Raw genomic sequence first — 23322 nt, 5'->3', positions numbered from 1 at the left:
AGATAATATTGTTACATTAATTTTAAATTTAAGTTAAGCAGAGCTGATGAAAACAACAAACATATACATATTGTTTTCCGGGTGTTGCATCAAATATGTTTCTAAACTGTTTAAGACCCTGCTGCTTAATTCATTAGGAGGCATTTTATGCTCACAAACATGATTCCTCTTTGCTTTGACCTCGGATGCCAGCAACACAGCTACGTAAAAGCGAAGTGCGTCTTTTTGGCTCTTCCCAACATCCGTAGTTTGTTGGCAGCCCGTTTGTTTTGGCTTGTTCTTTGGCATCTGGTGTCAGGTAGAAAACCTGATTAAAGGTTTGTAATATACACATACATTTCATATTAGCTGGTGTATCACACGCTTGTATTTATTTTGTATTCAATGCTTCGTTTGTAGCCCAACTCGCCTGTTCATTGCGCATGACAGCACTGCGGACCTGTCCACTGATGTAGCTAGCTGCTAACAAATAAAGCTAACTTTAAAGCATCTTTTAACACAAATAGTGGGTTAGGTTGTGCAAGTCACATTTTATGTGAGCCGAAAACGTTTTATTTTAATACAATAAATGACATAACTATGTGTGATATTAATTTAAATTGACTGGACCTTGTACAACAAAGATGGCTAAGCTAGCCTTTTAGCCATTCATAACAAGGAATGCTAGCTTCGTTACAGGCCGATTGGATTCTAACAATCAGTGTCTTATATGAAACTACGATGAGATTTGTACAATAAAACATAATGGAGCAAGGTGGTCGTTTGAACGCGTTTACAACTTACGATATAAGTCAGAGACAAGTGACTAAAGCGGACAGGATAGCCCCATGCTAAGGGTGGGGCTCTCTGTTAGCTGGCTGACAATGACTAGCCAGCCGGACTGTGGTTGTAACTGAGAGTGTTTGTCTCCAATAAACAAGGATGTTTGATTTACTGAGCTGCAGAGATGACATAAAACACTCCTGGATGGTCATGCTATGTTAGGTATTTTAGCTAGCTGTCTCCACTGCCGTGCAATGTGGTACTGAAGCTGAGAGCATCATCTGTCAGGAGACGGTGGTAATAGGAAGCATTTTGTTTCCTGAACCCACTATTTTTCAGTTCTGGTGGTTGGAAAAGTATTGAGATGCTTGATTAAGGTGAAAGTACTGATACAACAGCGTAAAAGTGTTATCAGCCAAATGTACTAAAAGCATGTATTGTGCCCTTTTGTGTATGGTTTACATCAATACATTATAGTTGAAGAGCTTTCTGAGAATGCTTTTTCCCCAGCTTTTTAAAAGGGGGTTTTAAATAGATTATTTATCTTAAAAAATACAGCTGGAAACACATTGTTTTTCACTGGACATACAAATGTATTGTTATCTGAATAGTAACTGTCAGACAATTGAAATACAGTAAAAAGTACAATATTTACCTCATTACTTATGTAGTGAAGTATAGAGTAGCATTCCATTTAAATAGGATACTTAAGTACAAGTACCTCAGATTTGTACTTATGTACAGGTTGAATAAATATACATTCCACCACTGTTCAGTAGACAGTACACACACAAGGAGGTTACTCCACCTCCAGGACGCCTTAATGCTTGTTTGTGTCTGATGTACTAAGTATTTTAAATATAATATTTCTGAATGCATTCTTTATGGAACACAAAGACAAACCAGAATATGTTGTTTGTTCACAGCCGTGGCATCATGTCTGACAAAAGTGAGCTGAAAGCAGAGCTTGAAAGGAAGAAGCAACGCCTGGCTCAAATCAGAGAGGAGAAGAAAAGGAAGGAGGAGGAGCGCAAGAAGCAAGCGGTATATTTAATATTTTGTAAATGCTTCGAGTGTTCTTTGGTATTAAATGTAAAAATGAGTATGTAGAATAAATAGCAACACAACCTTAGTGGCTAAGTGTGAGCACTGCAACATCTCGTTTGAATTCATTACCTGCTACACTTAATTTGTGTGATTTTTTGGTCATCTACATGCTGCAAGATATATTTTAAGGCCACTATTTGTAACAAAATAAATGTCTTAGATAGGATAAGCTTTATAAAACCTTTCCACATTGCCTAATGGTCTTGAAAAGGTAGAAACAATCTACACCTCCAACACAAGGTTATTGACAAGTATAATCTTTGGCACAAACATTTACATATACACAAAGTTGTTCTTTGTTCATAGGCATTACATTACATAAATTCTTTGGGCGTCTTCTGCATTTGAAGTGTTACTGCACTTGCCATTTTTTATTTTTGGACATTATTTGCAATAACAATCTGGCAATACCTTTAATTGCAATGCAAATGAGTGAGGTAGTTGGTTTTTAAAATGTACACAAATCTCACAGAGCTAGAAATGAGAACACATCAACGAGTTGAAGGTATTCATACTTTGTGATCTGTGATGTAAGGTGGGTATTTAGAGAATTGCATTAATGGTTGATGCCTTGATCTGTTTCCAGGCGGACCAATTGAAAGATGCTGCAAATCACCAGGATGATACAGACCTGGAGAAAAAAAGACGTGAGACGGAGGCTATGCTACAGAGTATGGGCATAACCCAAGATACTCCTGCTGGTATGTATTCTATTACTTGATGGATTGTACTCTCATTCATCCTGTTTCATATATAATCTTTAATACCTTTTTTACAAACAAATCATTTACAGTACCTCATTTTCCATTATATCTCACAGACATTGCAATTATTTTATAGGAAGGGCCTACACCGTTATTTGACTCTTTGTCTGGGGTTTGAGGGTGTTCACATGTATTGCATTTATTATTCTATGTCAGTAAGTAGGATTATGATTTATAACAACAGATATATTATAGCTAAACAGTGGAATGTTCTTTACTGGCCAGTCAGCTGACCTCAGTACAGCTAATCCTATGTTTGAATTGTTAAAGATCAGACTGAAAGGCTCAGAAACAACCAAGGGGTAAATGTAAATATTTAAACAGTCATTGACTAAATTAACTTTCAAACTTATATTACATTTTTCTGTTTTAGGGGGATTTTTTTTACACAGCCACTTGCATGTTTACAACATCAGTGTTCTCGTGCATATTACTGGAATCTTAATTTCCATAATAGTCTGATCGGCTTAGTAATAATTATTATCTTTTTCATAATTGGGATCCAACACCAGAATATGTTGTGCTTGTTTTCATGCTGTTCACAAGGGACAGAGTATAACGTGTCAATGTCTCATTGGAGTAATGTTTGTTGAATTGTTAAGATTTTCGTTCTCAGAAATGTGATAAAGACACATACTAACCAATTGGGAAAAAGGGAAAACATGTATTTAATGTATAACTGCAACCTTACTCACAACTACTTGTAAATAATATACCAGTGTATACTTCCTAAATATCTTTTCAGTTCATTCAGAGGGAGATTGTTAGAGCACTGACTCGTCGCTAACAGCAGGTGGCAGAAGAGATCCATAATAAAATCTTCAAGAGTCTTAGGATGCAGACACACTAGAATCAGAGAGAGACAAACATCAGAGTTTTATGTCTCTTTTTCGAAATTATTGTATAATTTTAAATATTCATAAATAAAGGCAAACTAGGTATCATAGTGTTGTTAAAGCTTTTATTTCAAATACAGCTCTTGATCACTGATGTCGAGGATGTCGAGATCTACATTAAGATTGACACATGCAGCATACATGTATTTGTCCTCTCTTGTGAAAAGCTTAGTGTCCTGGTACTGTAACAGATGATTATTGTCTGTCTCTCCATGTAGTCCCTCCTCCCATCTCGCCAACTCCCAAATCGGCGGGCACACCGAGTGAGGCAGGGAGCCAAGACTCTGATGGAGCCGTGGGCCCCAGGTACACACACACACACACACACACACACACACACACACACACACACACACACACACACACACACACACACACACACACACACACACACACACACACACACACACACACACACAAAAACCACGCACACAAACCACACACACAGACGCATTTCCCAGCAACAGTTTGAGTAATAACATTCTTTCCTCACTTCTTGTACAGTACATTACAAGTGTGGAAACAATGCAAACATCATTATTTATGAGGGATTAATTGCTTTATCTCCACCTAAGGCACATTTTTTTGATGTTTGGTGCTTTGTTGAGCTTTATATGTCATCTTAAAAAAATATTTTTGTTACTTTATGTGCACAGTTATGCTTATGCCAGCAAGAATGTGATGTCAGCGTCCTTGTCACCGCCTCTCAAGCAGCTTATACATTGCAGATGTGTTGTACAGCATATTAGTTGTTTTCGCTTTGCATCACTTTCAATTCCAGACAAAGGCTATGAATATATTTAAAGCATGATTCCGCTGAGCACGACTGAGCTACAATCCTTTAGGAAGTCTCATACCATTACAGTGAATGATGACGAGTTTATACCAACTGAGTGCATGTTTATTTAATTTGTGTGCCGTTGAATTAGGACGATCCTAAATTAACAATAAAACAGCAGGCTGCTGTGATGCCTGGGGGACTTCTTAACCCCTAATTAGAGCCCCTTCCCTGGGCTGAAACTCAAGCTCCCCCAGTGTCCCATCAGGCCGAGGGAGCTGTTCCCCCTACGTGTTGACTCATTTCCCTCACCAGCATGGCCATTTCCTACACACATGGAGGTCATGTTTTCTCCCTGAGGGTTCTCTCTCTCTCTCCCTCACTCTCTGTCTGCACCACACTCAGAGCCTTTGGTGTGACACAGTTCAGGCTGTATCAGCCCCGCAGGCTGCACATTACACCCTGTGTCATCTCACTCTGAGGGGCTGTGTGTCTGTGCATTTTAAGCAGATATTCTTACATATCTGAGCTTTGTGCAGGCAGATTTATTTTTGAACTGAAAAACAAAAAAGTTTCAATTGTGTTTAGTTACCTTGGATCCAATCAGCATGTTGTGTGCCATAATGCTAACTTTATTTCCTCTCCTCATGTGTGCCCGCTTGTCTCTCTCACTAATGCTGCCTTGTTGCTGTGACACTAACCAGGACTCTGCACTGGGACTCTGACCCGTCCACTCTTCAACTTCACTCTGATTCTGAGCTGGGGTACTGGACACTCTCTTCTCTCCTTTCCTGGTCATTTTCCCTTCTCTCAATCTATAGCATGAGTACTTTGTCTTTCAAAGTCATTAGTTGGTTAATGCAGGCCAGGAAAAAAGTCTGCAAAGTCTGCATGCAAGAGTGCTCAGACAAAACCTTTGAATTGATTCACACGGGTTGTAACACTAATCTGCAATCTATGCCATCCCATGAAACACTCATTTGCTTACTTACTTTTTTCCCACTTGCTAAGAATACGTGAAAATTGTTGTACAAGAAAATATAAGAACAATAATAGCAGATGCTTTGTATGGTTTTTGTTTTGCTGTGCAAAGTTTAAGTTTTTCTGTGATTTTAGGCGAGGAACTCCAAAACTGGGAATGGCCAAAGTCACACAAGTGGACTTCCCTCCACGTGAGACCGTGTCCTACACTAAAGAGACCCAGACACCTGTCGTGACTCAGCAAAAAGAAGGTGATTTTCACGTATTGTTACAATGGATGTGGATGAAGTGGTCTATTTAAATGTACAGCTTCTTTAATTACAAAAGCGTTGTTTTGTGCAGAATTAATAACAGGGGTCTTGGGGGATGTATGTGGGAACCGGAAGTGAACAATAAGTGGAAAATGTTTGATTTGAGATGAAAGTAAAGGAAGAATGAGGCCCAGGAAACATAAGAAGTCTAAGGAGAGATTACATTCAGACAAGCGCTGCTCTCTGAACCTCACAACCAACTCCGCTCCGGTATAATTAATGAGCAGGATGAGAAAAGCAGTGACAGGAAGGAGAAATGCGATTGAGGGGGAAGATATGAAGCGCTGCGTATACGACTGCTTATTGCCACTGAAGCATGTCGATATGTATGTAATTGCTGCGCTGGCGCTTTCATGCGGCTGGCAAAAGAGAATATCTGGGCTGCTATTAACACCACATGTTGAACACATGTTCCATCAAATATGCAATACTTGTGGGTGCCCTGCTTATCCTTGGTTGATTTATGTAATGACAGGAAGCACACTCAAATCTTTATTTCGTTTTTTAAGGTTTCATAGTAATATATTCTTTAATCTCCAACTGACACAAGATCTTGTTTTTATTTTTTATTTGTATTACCCTTTGTGTAATGGGAACAAAGACATCTTAATTATAATTTTCAAATATATTTATACTTTCAAATTAAAAATATGTTTTCTTAAAAATTAACTGATTTAAGAGCTGTTTTGAGGCTGCTTTACAACTACCTACTCGATAAGGGGGGGGTGGGGGGGAATCAGTATTTACATGAAACACTTTTACTGTAATTACATGTAAAAGGGATTAGAAATATAAAAAGGGCTATCTTTGAAACTCTTCTGTTTTGCCTACAGAAGATTCTGACCTACTTGTTGCTGATATTGCCCCAAGACAGGGACATCATATTTTACTTTTATTAGTATTTATAAAAACGTCACACCTGTGCACGGCCACTGTTACCCTCTTACATCATGCCAGAGTTGAATGAAGCCACAAGATTCTTCTCCAAATCAGCAGCTGGTTACAGGTATCAGAGTCCAACCACAAAAAACAACCCAGCATTTAGCCGTCGCAAAATTGATGCAATAAACAAATAAACATTATGGAATGTCGCCCTATTTAGTGCCTTTTAGTGAAATATCGGCCAATGTTCGATCGATAAATCGTTGCATCCCCATCATAGATCGTCAGTCATTTTACCCTTATGTCCATCGAGTAAATCCTCAGGCGGCATGCAGCATAAGCTAGATGACATTGTGTGCTTCTGTGGCAAACAATGAGCAGAGCTATGGATGGAGGAAGAGCATTTCTCTGTTCTTCATCGCTCTTTACTCTGGACTCTGCTGGGCATTGTAAAACTGTGTTAACCAACGATGGTTCCTGCCAGCTGTTCAACACGAGGCCCCCTTCCTCCTCTCTGCCACTATGTAATCATTTCATCAACTCCCTCGCTTCCCTGTCTTCTCCCTTCACCGAACAGGCACATAACAAAACACACTCAGTGACATTGTGCATTTTCACACCATCACTTCTAGCACTCGATGAGACGGCATCCCCTTCCCGGCTTGCTCCCCTCGGCGCATTTCTGATGTGTGGGGTGGCGTCAGGCCTGGTCTCTGATTGAGCGATTTATCATGTTGTCAAAAGGAGGCAACGGCGCGGCACTCTCAAGGTCAGCGGGCGGCGGCATTAGAGGGAGCGGCGGCCGTGCCCCGGCTGCTGCTCACCGAGGGTTTTCCCACAGTGTGTGCAAGACACCGACAGAAGGGAGGAACAGATTTAAGATTTGAACATCACATGCCCTACTGACCCAGACAAAGAAAACCTGAACAGTCAAAGAGAATGCATCATCGGGTTGTGTGATTTGTTATAAATGCGGACAGTGTTGCGTCATGAACCTGGCATTCTTTGTTTACTTTTCCTCTCAGGTGTCATGAATTTCTCTTTTCCCTTTGAACAGCATTGTTTCCTTTTTTAAATTTGAATTAGTCTATTCTGTCTGTAGATACTCTTAGTGAATGTGTTGATTCAAGCCATAACGCTGGTGAATATCTGTGCCATCGCTGCAGTATTCTCAGACTGCACTAGTAGGTAATATGCAGCATCAGTATGCACTCCTCAACAAGAGGCTGTAATTATGGAGTAAGATATTGTGTGTGTGTGTGTGTGTGTGTGGTGTGTGTGGTGTTTGTCTGGTGCAGCGTTTAAAAAGGCTTTTCAGGAATATAAGTACGTAGAGCAGCTTAATAAATCTAATATTTAATTAAATACGATTGTTTTAATCACTCTGAATTCTGAGGCAGGTCAGAACTTTTTATCACAAAAGCCCTTAATGGCATTCTTGGTTGAAGTGCCACTTGTTATCGTGGTCAGCTTTTATGCACTTCATTATTACCATTGTTAAATCTATTAATCTAATCTATTGTATCCCTCTTTCATACAGTAGCTTTGCATTTTTTATGGACAATTTGGAACAAATCAGATTTTTTATGAGTTTATAGTGAATTATATGCACCTTTACAACCAATTTATTTGTCTTTCTCATTAACAATGTTATGAGTATTTATATTACCTGTGACTCTGTTTTTAAAGGAAGATAGTGCTGGTTTAGGACTTCTGCTTACCGTCGTGCTGAGTGTGATCTTTAGACCTCAGTGTTAGACATGTGTAACCATGTTGAAGAAGTTGAAAACACTATGCTCCTGTTTCACAGACGACTGAGTGTTATCAGATTGATGGACATCTGACATTTATTTGGCTTGCAGCAATTTGACATTTGCCACACTACAACACACAACCCCAAATGTTGGTGTGGCAAATGGAAAATGGTTGATCACAGTCTCTGGGTCTGGGATTTTTTTTGGTGTATTGGTAGAGTTTCGTATTGTGTAGTTATTGGTCTTTATAGAGGCCGGCTTAGAGAAAACCCTGCTGCACGTGCTGAAGTCAGACCCTTTTTGTGTGGGGACATATAGAAAGTGGAAGACACCTGCAGCGGGGAGCAAAGGTCGTTTAGTTTTATACTTTGAACATCACTGGCTGTATTTGCATTAATGTATTGTCCATTCACTAAGACCTGTGATTAACCCCCCCCCCCCCCTCCTTTCCAGCTCCTGAAAAAAAAGCTTTTTATTTCTTAAGTGGAACAAAAGCCATAATTGAGGCTGGTTTGAGAGGAGGTGTCAGTGTATGGGACATCGGTGATCCGGGTGAATTCTGTTAAATGCAGACCACCCCCCCCACCCCCTCCCTTCCTCCACTCCCCCCCCACCATCGTTTCGACCCTACTACCCCCCTACACATCCACAGCGGGGTCACCAGGATCACTAGCTTTTCTCCAAATGGCCATTTTGGCTGGCAGGTGCATTATACCCTTTATTTTCAGATTGTCTATCCGCTCCTAATGCCTGGCAGGTTGATTGCTCTGGCTGCCTCACCAGGGAGAGGGCTGACGAGCACGGCCGGGACTCGCTGAAAGACAGTGATTACTGTTTTCCTTTAAGCCTGATTGAGGCCCTTGAAAGGAAAGATTTTAACCTTCTCCTGTTGGTTGCAGAGTATGGCCGTACATTGAAATGGCTTGTGTCATCAACCCGGTTCTGTAAACTCATCAGTGTACCCAATAACCTTCTTCCCCTAAACCTCCATCTGAGAAAGGGGATAAATCACTTTACGGACAAAGTGACGGATGACATTATCATTTAGATTATCTCCGTAGGAAGGAAATTCTGGCATGTGGTGCTGTCATCTCAGATTAACTATAAGGTTCATACTAAGATAAACGCTTCTAGGAACCAGGCGAGTATTTCCCCTTCTCTCAATGAATCTGTTTTGTCCTGCTTTTGCTATTATTATTGTTTTTTTTACATTGAAAGCATAGGCTATATACCGTCTCTAAGAGATGTGTTTTGAAAAGCGTGTTCATCTTCTTTGAGGTAGAACCGGTGTGCAGTTTGCCAGCTGGTCGGGCCTGTATTTTCTTGTACATTCTCTGAGGTTGAATGGGAGCTACAGGACCTCCTGCTAGGATGGTAATTGCTCGGGCTTGCTGTTCAGGGAGAAGCTTGTCTCGAGGCAGCCAGGCGGAAAACCTCTGTGCCATCCCCATGCCACCTCTGAAGAGCAAAGACAATCCCAGCTTCACCATCTGCTTCTGCACCATGCTGTCATCTGGCCGGACCAATGGGACGGGCCCGTGCAGCTGCTCCACACCCTCTGCCCCGCTGCCCTGTGGCCTGGAAGGGGGCAACCTGCCACTGGGACACAGAGGAAACAGCTACACTGACAGCTAGACTTTCTATTGAATGGCTAGAGTCTCATTAACAGTTAGGAAAGACAGGGGTCCCTTTGACAACAAGACACCCGCTGCGCTGTGTCCCTTTAACACAAATGGCAAACTTCCCTGCTTTAGAGGAGCAGGTCCCTTTTTTGAAAGGAGACATTGTGCTGACAAACCAAACAAATGCAAGGCAGAGATACCAAATCAGTCTTTGGTCATGCCCATAATCACCGGGTGGAGCTTTTTATTGAAAAAGGAAAATAATTGATGTGAGAGACGTATTGAGCAAAAGGTGTGAAACGTCTGTATGGAGGCATGATCGCTTGTCACAAGAATGTTGTTACTTAAATTGGATTTTTACTTTTGAAGTGTAAAATATTCTTAATTATTTTTCCTTGGAGCCCTTCAAAAATAGACCCCTAAGAATGTATAAAGCTTCGAAAAATGGAACGTTGTGAATATACAACACAAGAGTAATGTATTAGGAAAAATTCAAAGTTATGAGATTCAGATTTGTTGGTATTCTGAAAAACGACTATTATTGATAATAAAATGAAGTAATCTAGAAACTGTATACAATTTAAGTCTTTGTATTTTTCTAGTGTTTAACATAGTTATCTTTCTTCTCAGCTGAGGAAGAAGAAGAAGAAGAAGAGGAGGAAAGTGCTCCAGTCGAAGCAGCAGTGGAGACTCAGACTGAGAAACCGGACCAGAAAGAGGAGGAGGAAGGTACTCCACTGATGTTGCATTTTTGTAATCTAGCCACTTCAGTTTTACTAGTGATTTTCATAATAGTGGTTGCACTGAAGTTTCTATTCCTGTGAAGCAGTGCATCACATGCTACATCTTAATGGCAGTGATCAGAAGTTCAGTGTGTCTGTACCTCTCTGTGCAGCAGCCCCCCACGAGCTGACAGAGGAGGAAAAACTCCAGATCCTGCACTCCGAAGATTTTGCGAATTTCTTTGACCAGAACGTTCGCATTATTGAGCGAGCTCTGTCGGAGAATGTGGACCTCTTCTTCGACTACAGCGGTCGTGACCTGGAGGAAAAGGAGGGGTAATAATTGTAGAACTAGACAAGTACTTAAGAAAACACGGTAATTGGTTTCTGAAAGAGTGTTTTTATTGATTTGTGGTGCTTTGTTTTCCCCAGTGAAATCCAGGCCGGTACAAAGCTGTCCCTCAACAGGCAGTTCATGGATGAGCGCTGGTCCAAACATCGCGTCGTCACCTGCCTGGACTGGTCCCTGCAGGTCACTTTTTAAGACAACTTTCTATAAATAAACCAATAGTTTAAATTGTTTCTTAAAAAAACATTTGGAAGTTGTGTGCCAATATCAAAAGGATTTGCCTAAACGTGTGTTAAAACAGAAGCGATATGTGCATTCGTGTTGCTAATTGGCTGTTGAAACAACTTAGCTTTGCTCAGCCATAATGCTTTATGATTACATGTCTCGAGTTTGACAGCATTTACTTTTGGCCACAAGTCCCCCAGGAGAAGTAAGTTATGTCCCACACATTGTCACTCAGTCGGGAGCCATAATGATTTGTTTCCTCTGGTGTCTAAGGTCGTTTAATGCATGATTCTGCAATGGCTTCTGACAGTGATTGAACACCAACTCTTTGTTCACGGTGTTTACCAGCTCAGAGCGATACCCATACCCTCGTGATCGGAAATTCAGATTTCTCAAACTGTAAATCTCGAGCACGACAGAGGTTAATGGTTTGCTTACATCTGGGTTTCTGGAGTCATTATCCGCCCGTGTTTTTAATATGTGGCGCAGTGGGTTTTAGATGTTCAATTAGTTGCTCTGTTTTAGTCACAGTTGTTAGTTTTCAGAGCAATAACTTTTGGGTAAAATTATGAAGAAAACTAATATATAACAATTTACCAAAGTTCCTAAGGGCGGGTAGGGACATTTAACCGAGCCATAAATCTTTAGGAAAGGTTACACATTCTTAAAGGCATTCATAAGCTCCACACAGGGCAGGCGAGGCTTTCCCACAAGGAGCCAAGCCTGGGGGGCACGTCTGCCTCCTCCGACATTCATTTAGGCTGATTTTTTTCTTTCTTTCTCTGTCACCAGTATCCTGAACTGCTGCTTGCCTCATACAACAACAACGAGGAGGCTCCTCACGAGCCAGACGGCGTGGCCTTAGTGTGGAACATGAAGTACAAGAAGGCCACACCGGAGTACGTCTTCCACTGTCAGGTACCCCAAGAAAAAAGCCTCTCTGCTTTCTGTCTCCAACCTCTCTCCCCACGGGGGTCTCGTTACTTGACAAACTTGGAACACATCCAACCCTCCCCAGTTTGCTCCCCCCTTCTCTCCTCCTCCCACACCCCTTCATCCACATTGTGAGTTCACCATACTGGCATCCACCTCCACCACTTTTCATCCATAAACACATGTTCACGAGGCGCTGGAGAAGACCTGTGGTGCAGGAGAATCTGAGCAGTGCTGCAGCAGCATTAAGTGTGTGGGGCAGGGCCGGTTATCATGTGCATCCAAACAAGGGCTCTGTGTTCAGAGAGAGGGAGAGCAGCTCCTCCGCTCTGCCCAGCCTTATTATACTGCCTGCCCCGAGGCTGCTTCAGCAAGACAAGTTGAGTAGAACCACATGTTGCCGCCGCCACAGCGGATGTAGATGAAGGCATATTGCTCAGATGAAAAAAACTGAACAGAAGTGTGAAGGCACATTTTTCCGCGTCTTAAAATCCACTCATAACGAGCTATTCCCAAACCCATGCGTCACCATTTTTGTCAAGAAAAGTCCCGTTAGAAAAAATGTTTTGCCAAGATGTAAATCAAAAGTTTAATAATAATCCAGCCTCGTGGTTTGTTTTATTTGCAGTATAAAGGCTGAGGCATGAGTGATGAAAGGTTTTGGGAAAGAGCGAACACACACAGCTCTGACTTTGAGATGAAGTTTGATGTTTTCCTTATTCTCATTATGCCAACTTGTTGCTGATATGAAACACAGCAATGCACCGCAACCAGAACCTGATTGGACACAAGTGTGCATGGTGGTCAGTTAGCTCAGTGGAAAACCCTACCAAGTTACTTCCACTGTAGATTTGTGCTTCTTTGCCTCTAGAAATGACTCGCTCTATCTCCTGAGTAAATGAATGCAGTATTCATTGTTGCGAATGAAAAAGCCATTTATGGGGGGGTGCATACACTCAGCTGCTAGTGTCTCATTAGTATCATTGAAGGAATCCTAAATACCAGAACAAATTAAGCACCTTATATCTTTCATCCCCACACCTCTCTAAACCGTAACCAAAACTATAAAAAGTGAACAAATTGAAATAAAGAGATATTTTTAAAGAGGCAATGGATATTTTTCAGCATATTTTCACATGTGTATTATTAAGATGATATCAATATTTAATTGTTTTTAAAATCCCGACTATAGTCAATACCAGCATATTAAGACTACTCAGAGATAGGGTTACAAGTCAGTATACACTAAAACACAACAACATGTAATAATAGTCTTTTCCTGCGAACAATATCCTATAACTTATCATCAATACCAGTCTCTGTTGCCATTAGCACCAATGTATGCATTCTGGATTGAATTATTATTAGTAGTATATTTGTTGGTTAGGCAAGAATGAGGTATCATTTATGTTATACTGCTCCTTTCAGAGTACTATATGAAACTATTTTCCTATCAGTGATTATATCTTCCAGACAATAATAAGATTATCAAGTTCTGCAGGAGAATTTTGATTAAACCACAAAACAATTGAAAAAATACTTGGCAATAGCTTGTCCCTCCAGCTATTCCCAATTTCCTTAAATTAGGGTTACCTCATAACCTCATAACCCCATGCCATAGGATAGCTGGCGTTCCTGGAGCAGGCAGACCTCCTTATGGCTTGGCAACGTTTCTTTAGGTTTATTCAAGGTTTATTATCACACCACACAAAGGATGAGATCAAATATTTGAGTCCTTGAAGTAGCTTGTTGTAACCTGCATGTAAAGAGCATGTAATGTGACAGCACAGACATTCACTATAAACATGTTTTTTTAATCACTGGAGACTCTAACTGTCCTATCTCTTCCTCTATCTTTCCCTCTCTCTGACAGTCTGCTGTAATGTCGGCTGCTTTTGCCAAGTTCCACCCCAACGTTGTGGTGGGGGGTACGTACTCGGGACAGATCGTACTGTGGGACAACCGGAGCAACAAGAGGACCCCGGTGCAGAGGACCCCCCTGTCAGCAGCGGCTCACACGGTACTCTAAACCAGTGGTTCTCAAACTCTTTTCAATAATGTACCCCCTTGAAAAAAAATTCAGCCAAGTACCCCCTGATCAGCGCAAAAACAATTTGTTAGGGAAGAAATGCCTATATAAAGAGGTACAGTACAGCGCTGCACCATCAGTGTCTGATTTATTAAAACAACAACCTTGTAACTGAGAAACACTTAAATGCTACATTTCAAATGTTTACAATCCATCACTAAATTCATGGCAAACCAATTTCAACATCATGCAATAACACTAAGACGACATTAGTTGCATTGAACTTATCTTTTTAATAAGTTGTACTTACAATGTAGTGAGAAACATGGGCTTGTGCTTCACTGAGGATCTTTGTCATTCTGACAGGGAGGCAAACTGCAGTTAATACACTTCGTGTTTTGAAATATGTATAACTCTGTTCATATTAAATTCACACTGCTCAAATTTCGTTACTTTTCCTAAAATTGGTATATTTATTCATTTATTTTGGGGCGTGGGAAGAGAGACAAATATATGAGCATTTTATGAGCATGGGATTTTGAAACAGTACCGAAGGAGTGGCAGACCGGGGTGGTGGTTCCCCTTTTTAAAAAGGGGGATCAGAGGGTGTGTGCCAATTACAGAGGCATCACACTACTCAGCCTCCCCGGGAAAGTTTACTCTAAGGTACTCGAAAGGAGGGTCAGGCCGATTGTCGAACCTCAGATTGAGGAGGAACAATGCGGATTCCGTCCTGGTCGTGGAACGACGGATCAGCTTTTTACTCTCGCAAGGATCCTGGAGGGGGCCTGGGAGTACGCTTATCCGGTCTACATGTGTTTTGTAGACTTGGAGAAGGCGTATGACCGAGTTCCCAGGGAGTTACTGTGGGAGGTGCTGCGGGAGTATGGGGTGAGGGGGTCTCTACTCAGGGCCATCCAATCTCTGTACTCCCAAAGCGAGAGCTGTCTCCGGGTCCTCGGCAGTAAGTCGGACCCATTTCCGGTGAGGGTTGGCCTCCGCCAGGGCTGCGCTTTGTCACCAATCCTGTTTGTAATATACATGGATCGGATTTCGAGGCGTAGTCATGGGGGAGGGGGTCTGCAGTTCGGTGGACTAAGGATTGCACCACTGCTTTTTGCAGATGATGTGGTTCTAATGGCTTCATCGGTCTGCGACCTTCAGCACTCACTGGATCGGTTCGCAACCGAGTGTGAAGCGGCTGGGATGAGGATCAGCACCTCCAAATCTGAGGCCATGGTTCTCAGCAGGACACCGATGGACTGTCCACTTCAAGTAGGGAATGAGTCCTTACCCCAAGTGAAGGAGTTCAAGTATCTCGGGGTCTTGTTCTCGAGTGAGGGAACAATGGAGCGTGAGATGGGCCGGAGAATCGGAGCAGCGGGAGCGGTACTGCAGTCGCTTTACCGCACCGTTGTGACGAAAAGGGAGCTGAGCCAGAAGGCAAAGCTCTCTGTCTACCGGGCCATTTTCGTTCCTACCCTCACCTATGGTCATGAAGGATGGGTCATGACCGAAAGAACGAGATCGCGGATACAAGCGGCCGAGATGCGTTTTCTCCGCAGGGTGGCTGGTGTCTCCCTTAGGGATAAGGTGAGAAGTTCGGTCATCAGGGAGGGACTCGGAGTTGAGCCGCTCCTCCTTCGCGTCGAAAGGAGCCAGTTGAGGTGGTTCGGGCACCTAGTTAGGATGCCACCTGGGCGCCTCCCTAGGGAGGTGTTCCAGGCACGTCCAGCTGGGAAGAGACCAAGGGGTAGACCTAGGACCAGGTGGAGGGATTATATCTCTTCGCTGGCCTGGGAGCGCCTTGGGATCCCCCAGTCAGAGCTGGTTGATGTCGCCAGGGAAAAGAAAGTTTGGGGCTCTCTGCTGGAACTGCTACCCCCGCGACCCGACCACGGATAAGTGGGAGAAGATGGATGGATGGATCGGATTTTGACCCCTCATATATGCATAATGCTGCGCTATACTTTGCGGCCACACGCCGTTGCCAAGCAACGCTTATTGTTTAGGTGTCCTTTGATAAGCAGGTAGTCATATCATTAACTAGAACTAGCTAGATCTGATATATTTGGAGATAAACGCGAGTGAAGTCTAACCAGACACGAGAGAGAGATCTCAGATCAGATCAGCTGCTGCTGACGGAGAACACGCAGCTCTTCCGGATCATAGCTCCCCCGCTGTGACGGACCGTTGAGCGGAGCAAAATACACTAAGAGTTAGACCTAACACACTTAGCTAGTGTATCTACTCTGGAACTAGCTAAACTAGTTATACATATATGTATTCTTTACTGTCGGGTCACTTATTACAGGTTCAGCGAGCTGCACGAGACTGACAGACTGTCAGGAGAGGGAGAGGAAAAGAGACCACCCCATTTATTTTTCCCATTTTATTATCCAGAATTACTGTAAACCTTTGAATAAAGTAGTTAATCTACTATTAGTAGTTTGTTTAAATGCATTACTTAAGTTGCTTTTTTTCATTAACATAACATAAATCTCACGTACCCCCTGCAGTACTCCAACGTACCCCTAGGGGTCCGCGTACCCCCATTTGAGAACCACTGCTCTAAACGACCGACACAGTGAGATCATGCTTTATTCTCATGGAGCAGAAAAGTAAAAATGACTCCCTCTCACTCTCTTCGCAGCACCCTGTGTACTGTGTGAATGTGGTCGGCACCCAGAACGCCCACAACCTGATCAGCATCTCCACCGACGGCAAGATCTGCTCCTGGAGTCTGGACATGCTCTCTCAGCCACAGGTAACATCCATATTTACAAAGGTTTTATTTATCGCAAATGCAAATAATGTGATCAATAACTACAGTTATTTTAAACAAAGCAGTGTAGGCTGTCATCCTGGATATTAAATCAATGACAGAGACATATCGTTTTTATCTTTTGTTTATTTTTTTATGTTAATACTGTCCTGAGTGAGACTAAAGTACATTTTCCTCCCTTTGCTCTACAATAAAGTGTCTTTTATTCTATGTATAGCCAATATTTTAATACTGTATATATGTGTGTGGGTTCTTTCCTATGGGTGGTCAGAGGACTATTTTTTGACTGACATTAACGGCCCGGTGTTAAAGTTTTAACCATAAATTGAATTGCTTAGTTAATAATACATCACAGTTTGAGCTTAGCTTTTTCTTTCTGTGTAACGTCTGTCTCCTTAGTCTTTCATTCCACTCACTTCCTGTCCATTTCATGCTAAATGTCAAACATATTGGCTGGGCTCCTTCGTTTGGTATTTCCCACCGACTTCAACCATATTTTCTTTTTCTACAACTCATTTTTCACTTTCAAGGAAATTAACTTTGCTAGCTGTGTCATTTCATCTGTGCTGCCAAGACCTCAATGTCAAACTTCCCTTTTGTGCTAGTTGAATTTAGAATATGCATTAATAAACTGTCAAGGCATTTTTATAGGTTGTGCTTGGCAGAGTTTGTGTTAACATAAATCGTGAGCGGGGAGCTTGTTAAACATGTTGTTCCGTGTTGCCTCGCCTCCACAGGACAGCATGGAGCTGGTGTTCAAGCAGTCCAAAGCTGTAGCTGTCACCTCCATGTCTTTCCCTCTCGGAGATGTCAACAATTTTGCGGTGGGCAGCGAGGACGGCTCCGTCTACATGTCGTGTCGTCATGGAAGGTGTGTTCAGAAGCAAACCGCGGTCCAGGAAACTGAGGGGGCTTGTTGGGCCCACCTCGGTCCGAGTGTCAAATAAATATAGCCCACTCACTTCCCAGTGCAACGCAAATCCAACACTTGATCTCCTGCTGTTTGAGGTTTCACTCCTGCCCAGTCATCCTGTTTTTCTTTTCCGCATGTCAGTTATGTTTGCAAAGGTCGCTCAACATAAACAGGGCACACATGCAGGGGAAACAAATCATTTTTTCCCTGTCCTTTTTTCTTCTCCTCAGTACGTTTCGCTGGGTGAGAGAGTTTGTTTACAGTCGGTATTTCCGGGCAGAATTGAAACTGCACTTCATCTCACAATGTTCTCATTTAACAAACCAGGTCTCCCCTCATGGCATGGGCGTCGCAGCCATTATATGAGGGTGGGACAAGTCCCCCCCACTTTTTCAAATCATTAGTTTAGACCCCCCCACTTCTACCATGTGGAAAGTCCGTGAATCGGTCTGTCCACTCGCCACACTTTGTAGAGCGCTGTGTCAGTGCTTCACTATCAAATCCATTCCACTTGCTTATTGAGAGAATGCCCAAATCAATGAAACTCTGTACCATGTTTTCACTGCTACTTTGTACCAAGGCAGATTCTCCCATAGCGAGCGCATGTTCAAGGAGTGTTGCCATAGTTGGACAGCTCAGATCTGTTGTATGAAGCGATGCCGGTAGCGGAGGTAAGGCACACACACCAAATGCTCAGGACATTGTTAACACAGCGAAAATCAAAGCTGACGATCTCTTGGTTTGATATGTGTTCTACCCCAGACAACATGGACATAAGAACATTTTTTCAAAATTTCGGGTCGCGATCTATTGACTAAGGAAAAAGTGGGTCCCGAGGCCTGACCACTTGAGAACCACTGGTTTAGAGTACATTGTGATGTGGACTCTCATCCCAGAATGTTAAGGAAATCAGTAGGGATATTGAACAGGAAACATTTCAGTCAAGGGGCATCATGTGACCAATATAGACAGAAGAGCAACATTTATTTGAACATTTAAGTCAATGATACCATTCCTAGGTGAATTTAACATCTGTATGGAGTCAGATCAGTCTCAATATTAATAAATACTCACAGAAGGATTCACAAATGTATTTTGCGATTTATATATAAATGACTCTCCACAACAATATCTCTCAATGCACTCGCAAATATGTATTGTTGTATATAAATGTACAAAAAATGGGCATTTAAACTGCTTTTTATTAATTCAAAGACGGCTCTGAATTAATAATCAAATATGTTTCCTCTCTTTACTACTGGATGAAATTACAAAATGTACCCATCATTTTCCTCATGCTAGTATAGCCACATAAAAGTATCAAACCACCTGTTAAAACGCACCACAATACAGGAAATCTATTTCCTTTTTTGTCGTGGGGGGGAACCCCAAACCCCCCCCCCCCCCCCCCGTTAAAAATGTCCCCCCCACATTCAGGATGCTTCCTACGCCCATGCCTTATGGTGTTTGGTCCTCTGGTGAAGAAGCAGAGAAATGTGGCTTAAATCAGAGCTGCCACGGTAAACGTCCTGCAGTTTGCCCGGAGACCGCAGAGAGGGGATAGCTGCTAGGTTTTGCACGGCAGCATCACCTCTATAATTGGGGGAATAATTTTCCAGCTCATTTACAATGGTATGATACTCTCATCGCAGTTAATAATGCATAAGCATCACTCATGCTGAGTATTTACCTCTCTACATTAATTATCAGAGCATCAGTTGGGTAACAGCTCTGCAACATGTGGGTGAGATGTTGCAGCACTTCTGCCACCCTGCTGGTAATCACACCATATAAGTAAATGATTTATGTGAATACGTCCATCTTCTTCCGTGCTAATGTAACGGCTAAGAGAATTAACACAGGAGTGTCAACTGATAAAAATGTCTTTGTTTTCTTCCTTTAATGCAGGGGTGTCAAACTCAATTTCATCGTGGGCCACATTAGCATTATGGTTGCACTCAAAGGGCCGGTTTTAACTATATAATTTATACATATATAAATATATATCAAATAATGTATTATATTACATTATTGCCTCTGAATTGGGTTATTATCGGATAGGGTAATAACTTCGTAATTAACTACGTCTGAAAGTAGAAGTCTAGGGCAAATAATTGCAAGTCTCTTCAGTGCCATGTCACAAAACGAGATGCATTGTGGGACATGTAGTTTATGGGCAACGTACTTCTGTAAAGTGGCATGTAACCGTATAATAAACGTATTATATTCTTTCAGAGCTCTTGAGGGCCACATAAAATGAAGTCGCGGGCCGGATTTGGCCCCCAGGCCTTGAGTTTGACACCCCTGCTTTAATGCAATGTATGGACTTGTTATTCAAACAACTAAAGGTCAAAACCGGATGATTTTAAATGACCTACAGGCTATTTTAAAATATGTTATTCTTTTTGTCTACAACGAGAACAACTCTCCCCTTCTTAATTCAGGTGGTTTAGCACTTTAGTCTGTCTTTATGTTTTGCACTCACCACTTAATCTTGTCTGTGCTCTGCAGCAAAGCTGGCATCAGCGAGATGTTTGAGGGCCACCAGGGGCCCATCACAGGGATCGACTGCCACACAGCTGCAGGGCCTCTGGACTTCTCCCACCTGTTTGTCACCTCCTCCTTCGACTGGACTGTCAAGCTGTGGAGCACCAAGGTAAAAGCAACATCTTGACATACTGAGGATTATTTGATTTGGCTGATAAACGAAAAGACCGGCGTGAAGGGAAACGTTTCCTCCCTCTGTGTGTTTTGTGTCTACAAGGTTTTATATCCTCCAGCATTTGTTCATGGTAACTGCAGTATAGTTCAGGATCAAAACCCCAACAAATAATTGTATTCCTCAAATGTAAAAGCCACTACTAGCTCTGTGAGACTAATACCGTTTAAGCAAGCTTACTGCTATGGAGCACGGTCAATGCTAACAAAAAGCATTCAAAACAAATTACAGCTGAGAAGAACAGAATTGCAGGTATTTGTTCATAAAGCTAAATATTTGACACTTGATGGCGACACAAGGTGGAAAGCATACACTCACCAGGTGTGAAATACAAAAAGTCCATCAAATATTTGTCAAAAAGCTTTTCACTGGACCAAAGTAGGTTTGTAAGTATATAAAATTGTTATATCTTGTGTGTCTCTGTGTACATAGACAATGTAGGAAATATATTAACTTCTAAGGTCATGTTTCTTTATCTTTCTTCCCCCTTTTATTTATGCAGAACAACAAGCCGCTGTACTCTTTTGAAGATAACTCGGATTACGTATATGACGTCATGTGGTCTCCGACTCACCCTGCTCTGTTTGCTTGTGTGGACGGAGTGGGTCATCTGGACCTGTGGAACCTCAACAACGACACAGAGGTATCACACTCTTACTGACAGCACACACGTGTTTCACCACGTCCATTCTCAGTTCTCCTTTGCATCTAAAGGGAAGGAACTCTCAAATCTTAGATATTTTTCTTATTTCTTTGCTAAACAAAATTATAAAACTAAAGGTTGCAGAGCATTTTTCCACTGTTTTCATTGTTGTTTTAGGTTCCTACCGCCAGCGTCACAGTGGAGGGTAACCCAGCTCTGAACAGAGTGAGGTGGGCTCACTCTGGCAAAGAAATCGCCGTGGGAGACTCTGATGGACGAGTTCTCGTGTATGATGTCGGAGAGGTGAGATGGCAGGACTCTTTTCTTCTGAGTGTGCTTTAAGTAATAATCAAACATGCTTTTACGCCTCTTTTCATCCCGTCAGCGTGTAGTGGATTTAACTCAAACGGTTCTTTTGTTTATGTAACTAGGCTATTATCCATGTTAACGAGCGTACGAAGCATTAGCTGTATTTGAGGTTTTATTCATGCCTCTTTTGTTCCCCCCCAGCAAACTGCGGTTCCACGAAACGACGAGTGGACCCGCTTTGTCCGCACGCTAGCAGAGATCAACGAGAACAGAGACGATGCGGAGGAGCTGGCGGCTCAGCATCTGGCCACCTGATCTGCTCGTCCACAGAGGTGATGTTTAAGGGACCAGAGGCGCACTTGTTATCGTCAGCCCCAGGAAAAGATGTGATGACATTTTTTGATCAGAAAGACCTTTTGATTCCTTACACCTGCTTATTTGGAGGCCTTCTCAGTTAGCTGGACCGTCTTCCTCGGATTAACAGGAGCGTCAGGGATATCGACGTCAGACACTAACACGAAGTCATACTCACAAAACACAAACCAGTTGTCTTTCTTTCAACAAGATGCCTTAATCTTTCCTTTTAAACTTTTGATTGTAAAACCCCACCTGTCTTCATTCTTCAGCCTTCATTTTGAGATTTATTTCAATCCATAAGTTAACACTCATAGCTAAGCCCCATTTCCACCAAAGTTGTAGTAAAGCAATCACATCTTAACACAGGAAATGTAAACTTATAACTGTAGAACCATGTCGTCATCTCCGTTCCTTTTAGACTTGATCAACTTATATTCACTTGATTGTAAAAATAAATCCAGATGTATTTCTACCTTCTATTTTGTTCTATACTGCACCAGTTTTCTCTCAATCAGTGTAGCTGGTTAGACTGGAGGTTGGAAAATCCTTAATGCCTAAGAAGATGATCACGTATGCTGTAACCGCTCGGGGAAGTCGTTTGTTGACAGGATCCGAAATGAGACGGTTTGTTTTCTGAAGAATCTCAAATGTTGGTGTCAAAATGGATAATGTACTTTTCACACAGTAGGAACAAACAGTTTGAATGATTTATTTCAATAAAATACAATAAATACATTTAAATTATATTCCGAGTCCTTAGTCATGATTTCAAAATGAACACTTTTGAAAACATCTGTACATCCTTATGTCTCTGAGGTTTAACTGACACATGCACACCAAAGCTATTGCACACCAGGAAGCGCAGTTACAATCCTTCGTCATGCCATAATGTTCCTCTGTTCAGAAGTACAATATGTACAGTAAAGTTGTGCAAGCAGTGCAAAGACAATGCCATAAAGCCATACTCATGCAGCATTCAAAGTAAGACGATCGCTCAATTGCATTAGACCGTGGCTCAATAAATCATTTGAGGGAAAACCTAAAGTAAACCTAACCACGGTGAGCTTTATGAAGCTTCCGGCTCCGTTACAGGCACCGCTGGTTTGATTGTCTCCTCTTCAGAAGGCTTGAACTTGGGCAGGTGCAGACCAAACTTCCTCTCCACGCCGGCAAAGGTTGCAGCAGCCAGATGGTAGCCGCCCACATGGTCCGCCGTCACAGAGGGGAGGTCGGGGACTGTCGGTTTGTGAGTGTGCTCAGAGCCGGCACGGCGACTGAGGAGAGAGAGAGGTTAGGGTGAGACACTTCTTCAAACTGACGAGAGGTAGATACTTGTGAAGACAGGGTTGAATTCAGAGGTGGGCCAAGATGATCTGCAAGATTTTTACTTCAGTAAAAGTAATAATACTGAATTATAAAAGTACTCTGTTACAAGTTAAAGTCCTGCATTCAAAATCTCCCAAAAGTACAAAAACTTAAAG

At 42.1% G+C, this 23322-nt stretch overlaps 2 protein-coding genes across 8 annotated transcripts in view; one reads left to right on the top strand and one right to left on the bottom strand.

The window, feature by feature from the left end:
- The first annotated feature begins 161 nt into the window (after window positions 1–161).
- Window positions 162–22587, top strand: LOC117544373 (cytoplasmic dynein 1 intermediate chain 2-like). 4 transcript variants are annotated; one of them, XM_034213347.1, is made up of 17 exons: window positions 162–317; window positions 1689–1806; window positions 2456–2570; window positions 3748–3835; window positions 5012–5071; window positions 5424–5539; window positions 10488–10586; window positions 10756–10915; window positions 11012–11111; window positions 11946–12071; window positions 13960–14106; window positions 16769–16882; window positions 17638–17771; window positions 20325–20469; window positions 21035–21175; window positions 21353–21478; window positions 21686–22587. In XM_034213347.1, the coding sequence occupies exons 2-17, from the start codon at window positions 1699–1701 to the stop codon at window positions 21797–21799; spliced, it is 1893 nt and encodes a 630-aa protein (XP_034069238.1). In that variant the 5' UTR covers window positions 162–317; window positions 1689–1698; the 3' UTR covers window positions 21800–22587. The 4 variants fall into 4 exon arrangements, with proteins under 4 accessions (XP_034069238.1, XP_034069237.1, XP_034069241.1 ...); XM_034213346.1 differs by having other exon boundaries at window positions 10753–10915; XM_034213350.1 differs by lacking the exon at window positions 5012–5071.
- The window catches only part of LOC117544371 (calcium-binding mitochondrial carrier protein Aralar1-like), a 28134-nt gene continuing 27348 nt past the window's right edge, over window positions 22537–23322 (bottom strand). For all 4 annotated transcript variants that reach the window (XM_034213343.1, XM_034213342.1, XM_034213344.1 and 1 more), the window contains one exon: window positions 22537–23115. In XM_034213343.1, coding sequence (XP_034069234.1) covers window positions 22908–23115 — 208 coding nt within the window. In that variant the 3' untranslated portion in view covers window positions 22537–22907. The remainder of the gene's footprint in view (window positions 23116–23322) is intronic.

This window comes from Gymnodraco acuticeps, unplaced genomic scaffold (genome assembly GCF_902827175.1).
Source record: "Gymnodraco acuticeps unplaced genomic scaffold, fGymAcu1.1, whole genome shotgun sequence".
NCBI lineage: Eukaryota > Metazoa > Chordata > Actinopteri > Perciformes > Bathydraconidae > Gymnodraco > Gymnodraco acuticeps.
The sequence above is the reverse complement of the archived record's forward strand: the minus strand, read 5'-3'. Positions and strand labels throughout refer to the sequence as shown.

Excerpts from the sequence above, each read along its gene's own strand:
- LOC117544373 (XM_034213346.1), top strand. The coding sequence starts at position 1,699 with ATGTCTGACAAAAGTGAGCTGAAAGCAGAGCTTGAAAGGAAGAAGCAA. Across the intron at positions 2,571-3,747 it reads AACCCAAGATACTCCTGCTG|TCCCTCCTCCCATCTCGCCA; the intron begins GTATGTATTCTA and ends CTCTCCATGTAG. Across the intron at positions 12,072-13,959 it reads AGTACGTCTTCCACTGTCAG|TCTGCTGTAATGTCGGCTGC; the intron begins GTACCCCAAGAA and ends TCTCTCTGACAG.